The 6,000-nt window shown below is 45.5% G+C and overlaps 1 protein-coding gene across 2 annotated transcripts in view; it reads right to left on the minus strand.

Annotated features, from left to right (window-relative positions):
• Positions 1-5,352, minus strand: part of LOC128980092 (maltase-glucoamylase-like) — an 88,994-nt gene extending 83,642 nt beyond the window's left edge. The window contains exons 1-4 of one of the 2 annotated variants that reach the window (XM_054398532.1): positions 5,249-5,352; positions 3,708-3,727; positions 2,377-2,450; positions 691-811 (exon numbers count right to left, since the gene is read on the minus strand). In XM_054398532.1, the coding sequence (XP_054254507.1) occupies positions 691-811; positions 2,377-2,450; positions 3,708-3,727; positions 5,249-5,352 (319 nt within the window). Of the gene's footprint in view, positions 1-690; positions 812-2,376; positions 2,451-3,707; positions 3,728-5,228 lie in introns of both variants that reach the window. The other variant, XM_054398531.1, reaches the window with a different exon arrangement.
• Between the last annotated feature and the right edge of the window lie 648 nt (positions 5,353-6,000).

Raw genomic sequence — 6,000 nt, forward strand, 5'->3', positions numbered from 1 at the left:
ATGGTCAACCATGGCCACACAGACATGGACATCATGGAGGTCAACCAAGTGTCTATGAACTAAATTAGTAATCATGGAATCCCAGACCTGTTTGGTGGGAAGTGACCTTTCCAGGTCATCCAGTCCAACCCCCTGCAGTCAGCAGGGACATCCCTGACTAGAGCAGTTGCTCAAAGCCCCAAACAACCTGACCTGGAATGGCTCCAGGGATGGGGCAGCTCCCACCTGTCTGGGCAACCTGGGCCAGAGTATCAGCACCCTCATGAGCAGACATTTCTCCCTTTTCTTCACTCTGAATCTCCCTCTTGGAGTCTGAAACTGTGACCCCCACCCTCTTCCTGTCACTTTGTGAATTTAATTTAATTTAATTTAATTTAATTTAGTTTAATTTAATTTAATTTAATTTTTAATTTAATTTACAGCAGAGGTTTTGGAACTAGATGATCCTTGAGGTCCCTTGCAACTCTGACCATTCTGTGATTAATTTAATTTAAAATGTAATTTAATTAATTTAATTTTGGGAAAGGGAAAAGAATGAAAGGGGGAAGGGGAAGGGGAAGGGGAAGGGGAAGGGGAAGGGGAAGGGGAAGGGGAAGGGGAAGGGGAAGGGGAAGGGGAAGGGGAAGGGGAAGGGGAAGGGGAAGGGGAAGGGGAAAGGGGAAGGGGAAAGGGGAGAAGAACCCAACTCACCCTGCTGTGTGGTCACCAGGTCCCCGTCCACTCTGTAGCCATGGTCTGAGGAGAAGAAGCACCACGGCACATTGGTGTCACTCAGGGGGCTCCAGCAGCAGCCACGGCGGGAGCAGAGGCTCTGGCCCAAGAGAGGAGATTTTAGGACAGGTGAACCCCACCCTGGAACGTAACTGCCAGAAGCCTGCTGTGGTGTCTACAACCAGGCCAACCCTGACTTTGAACAGCCCTCAGGTCCATTTGGTGGCCCTCATGTTCATTTGATGGCCTCAGGTTATTTGGTAGCCCTTGGGTCTATCTGGTGGCCCTCAAGTCTATTTGGTGGCCCCCAAGTCTATTTGGTGGCCCCCAGACACATCTGGCAGCCCCCAGGTTCACTTGGTGGCCCTCCGGTCTGTTTGGTGGGCCACAGATCCATCTGGTGGCCTTCAGGTCTATTTGGTGGTCCTCAAGTTATTTGGTGGCTTACAGGTTAATTAGTGACCTTCAGTTTGTGTCATGGATCACTGGTCTTTTTGGCATCTCTCCTGTCTATTTAGTGGCCCACAGGTCTTTTTGACAGACTCCAGGTCCATTTAGTGGGTCACGGGTCCATTTGATGGCCCTCAGGTCTATTGGGTAGCCCCCAGGTTATTTAGTGGCCTTCAGGTCCATTCGGTGGCCTGCAGGTCCATAGCCCTCAGGCCAAGTGCTGGGTTCTTCACTTGGGTCACAACAGCCCCATGAAGACGCCAGGTTTGGGGCAGAGTGTCTGGAGAGCTGCCTGGCAAAAGAGGACCTGAGGCTGTTAGTTGACAGTAGCTGAAATTGAGCCAAACTGTGACTAGGTGGCCAAGAAGGCCACCAGCATCCTGGCCTGGATCAGCAGTGGCATGGCCAGCAGAAGCAGGGCAGGGATTGTCCACCTGGATCAAACAGTGGCGAGGCCACATCTTGAGTGCTGGGTTTAGTTTTTGGGCCCTCTCACCCAGAGGGACATGGAAGGGCTGGAGAAGATCCAGAGAAGGGCAACAAAGGTGGGGAAGGGTCTGGAGAGCAGGGCTGGTAAGGAGCAGCTGAGGGGCCTGGGATTGTTTAGTCTGGAGAAGAGAAGGCTGAGAAGAGACCTTCTGACTGTCCACAACTCCCTGGAAGGAATCTGGAGCGAGGTGGAGTTGCTCTCTTCTCCTGAGGAACAAGCAACAGGAAAAGAGGAAATCGCCTCAGTTGCCCCAGGGGAGGTTCAGGTTGGCCATGAGGAACAATTTCTTCTTCAAAAGGGTTGTCCAGGCCTGGCCCTGGATACCCATGGCAGTGATGGAGTTCCCAGTGGTGGAGTCCCCATCCCTGGAGAGGCTTCAAAGCCGTGGTGATGTGGTGCTAAGGGCCATGGTTGGGTGGTGACCTGGCAGTGCTGTGTTCATGGTTGGACCCCATGATCTGAACATTCCAACATGACTCCATGGAGTTCTCTGCTCAGCACTGGTGAGGGGCAGATGAGGGACCTGGGGCTGTTAAGCATGGAGAAGAGGAGGCTGAGGGGACACCTCATTGCTCTCTACAGAGGATGATGGAGTGAGGCTGGTGTTGAATGATCATTTAATTTCCTACCATTATGAACTAATATTAACTAATTTCACCCCACTATTAACAGCTAATTGTTAATTTTCAGGGTTTGCCTCTTTTTTTTTTCCCCTTTTTACAAACCTTGGTGGCGATCTGGTCTGGGATGCAGTCGACCCTCTGGGCTGTGTCCAGGGATGGGCAGGTGGGGGAAAATTCTGGGGAGATGGGAAGAGAAATGAAGGGGTGGATCCAACTAATTAAATAATTAGATGATAATAGATAATGATCTAATTGTATAGGATATTGTAGGTTATGATAGGATATACATGATTATAATGTGGTTATTATATTCATGATTATCATATGATTATTAAATTCATTGTATTCTTAGCATTAAATTATTAAATGGTAATAAATTGAATACATTTATTAATACTAATAACAAAAAGATGAAAAATATGAAGGAAAAGAAGATGAAGATGAAGAAGAGGAGGAAGAAGAGAAAAGAGGAAGAAGAAAAAGATGAAGGTGAAGAAGAATAAGAAGAATATTGCCCTTATTGGTTTTGTTAAATATCATTATTATCTAAATACCAAATATTATCATTATTAAATTATTATAATGAAAATAATGAAATAATATAGAGTCATATAATGGTTTGTGTGGGAATGGACCTCCAAAGCTCATCCAGTCCAAACCCCCTACAGTCAGCAGGGACATCCTCCACTAGATCAGGATGCTCAGAGCCTTGTTGAGCCTGATTAAACCCATTATTACTATTATTAGTTAGAGATGTTCTTCATTTAATAGTCATTAAATATGAGGGTCATCTCCTTCACCCTCTCCATGGGCAGGGACACCTCTCAACTAGATGCAGCTGCTCAAGACCTCATCCAACCTGGCCTTGAAGATCTCCAGGGTGGAGGCAGCCACAACCTCCCTCATATTTAATGACTATTAAATGAAGAACATCTCTAACTAATAATAGTAATAATGGGTTTAATCAGGCTCAACAAGGCTCTGAGCATCCTGATCTAGTGGAGGATGTCCCTGCTGACTGTAGGGGGTTTGGACTGGATGAGCAACCTAGGCTATTCTAGGTTTTGGTTTGGTTTAGTATTAAATTACCTTTAAACTTATTGTTGTTGTTGTTATTATTATTATTATTAAATGCCCCCTCCATACTTTCCCCAAGCCGTCTCTCACCAACAATAATTAATATTAATAATAAATTATTACATTAATAATTACTATTATCGTTATTTATAGTTATATTAGTATTTCTATTACTTACATGATTTTCTTCTATATAATTTTACTATTATTATTAACAGTTGTTATTACTAATAACAGTTATTTTCTTTCCAGACTGAAAACTCTTGAAATTCTCCCTTTTTTTGGTCAAAAATAGGAAATTGAGGGTTGGGGACTTAGGGGCTGGGAGGGACTAAACTTGGCCTCAAGTTGAAGACCAGGTGATTGAATCCCACTACTGAGCATTGGCCACTGCAGCAGGGCTTGGCTCAGCACCTGACTCAGTACCTGACTCAGCACCTAGCTCGGTGCCCAGCTCAGCACCCAGCTCAGCACCTGACTCAGCAGCCAGCTTGCCTTCACCTTTGGCTGCTGATAGGAAGGGAGCAAAGTCAGGAGATGCCATAAAGCCATAAAAGGGCCAAGGGCAGAGGAAATCATGAATTGGTTAATTATTAATTAGGAGGGGAGGGGAGGGAAGGGAGACAGGTGGGGATTATCTGTTTTTCAAAGGTTGGAAAGATCCTGACTCCAACAGGACAGAAAAGAATGTGGGCTGGGGGCTGAAGCTGAGATTAGGAAGTGGTTTTATTGATATCTGGGATCATGGAAACCTCTGGAATCACAAAATCCTCTGGGATCATGGAATCCTAGAATGCTCTGGGATCATGGAATCATAGAAGTCTCTGGGATCATAGAATCACAGACTCCAAGAATGGCCTAGGTTGGAAGGGACCTCAGAGCTCATCTCCTCCAACCTCCCCACCATGGGCAGGGACACCTCTCAATTAGACTCAGCTGCTTAAGGCCTCATCCAGCCCAGCCTTGAACACCCCCAGAGAGGAGGCAGCCACAGCGTCCCTGGGTAATCTATTCCTGAGTCTCACCACCCTCCTACTGAAGAAATTCTGGGGTCTTCTCTCTGGGCTGTACAACCCCAGCTCCCTCATCCTGTCCTCAAAACAGAAGTGCTCCAGCTCTTGGATCATCCTTGTGGCCTCCTCTGGCCTCAGTCCAACAGCTCTGTGTCTTTCTTATGCTGGGGACACCAGAACTGGAGGCAGGATTGGAGCTGGGGTCTCAGCAGTACAAAGGGGCAGAATCCTTTCTCTTGCCCTGCTGGCCACACTCCTCATGGATTCATAGAATCCATGGGGTTGGAAGCGACCTCAAAGATCATCCAGTTCCAACCCCCCTCCATGGGCAGTAACACCTCCCACCAGCCCAGGTTGCTCAAGACCTCATCTAACCAGGCCTTGAACATGTCCAGGGAGGAGACATCCACAATCTCCCTGGGCAACCTGTTCCAGTGTCTCACCACCCTCATAGTGAAGAATTTCTCCTAATGTGCAACCTAGATCTACCCTGCTCCTGTTTCAAACCATTGCCTCTCATCCTATCTCTCAAAGCCCTTGTCAAAAGTCCCTCCCCAGCTCTCCTGTAGCCCCTTCAGGTACTGGAAGGCAGCTCCAACGTCCTTCCAGAATCTTCTGCAGGTTGAACAACTCCAGGTCCCTCAGCCTATCCTCATAGCAGAGGTGATCCAGCCCTTGGATCGTCTTTGTGTCTCCATCATCTTCTGTGTCCTGCTGGGGACATCACAACTGTCCCTGCCCATGGACCTAGACAGTCTTGAAGGTTCCTTCCAACCCAACCCACATGTCCCAAATATTGGAATTTTCTACAAATGTTGGCTTTTTCTCTCCTCAAACATCTCCAGGTGGGAACCGGCCACTCACCGGTGTCCTCTGACGGCAGCTCCTTAGTTGCCAAGAGCACAATGAGGACACAAGCCACAGCCACCACCAGGCAGAAGAGGACCATCAAGGTGATCTCCAACCTGCTGAATTTCTTCTGCCCCATCTGTGGAAGGAAACCCAAAAAAATCCCAAAACATCATTTTTGGTGAGCAAAAAATGCTGGAAATTGGGAAATTATTTCAGGCACTCAGTTGCCTCCTGACAGAGCTCTGAGGGCAAAGTCTCATTCTCAGATCCAGAAGGATTCCAGTGATGACATCATCAGACATTACCCAGGGATTTCTTCTCCTCCTCTGCAACCTGAAATAGCCAAAACTCCAGGACTTTCAACCTAAATTTTGGGCTGTAATTATGGAATTTTTCTTTTCATTTTGATTTCATTAATTTATTTTTTATTTGTATTTTATTTGTTTTTTATGCTGTGATTCTATGATTTAATTTCAGTTATTTTCTGTTGTTCTATGATATTCTATACTATTTTATATTATTTTATGTTGTTTTCTGCTATTTTATGTTATCTTATGCTATTTTATGCTATTTCAAGTTCTTTTATGCTATTGTATATAATTTTCTTCTATTTTCTGGTATTTTTTACCATTTTATGCCATTTTATGCTATTTTATAATAATTTATAGCATTTGATAACACTTCCTGTTATTTTCTTCTATTTTCTGCTATTTTCTGTTTTTTTCCTCTATTTTATACCATTTTTGCTATTTTCTGTTTTTTCCTGTTATTTTCTGCTGGTTTG

Source organism: Indicator indicator, unplaced genomic scaffold (genome assembly GCF_027791375.1).
Source record: "Indicator indicator isolate 239-I01 unplaced genomic scaffold, UM_Iind_1.1 iindUn_scaffold_63, whole genome shotgun sequence".
NCBI lineage: Eukaryota > Metazoa > Chordata > Aves > Piciformes > Indicatoridae > Indicator > Indicator indicator.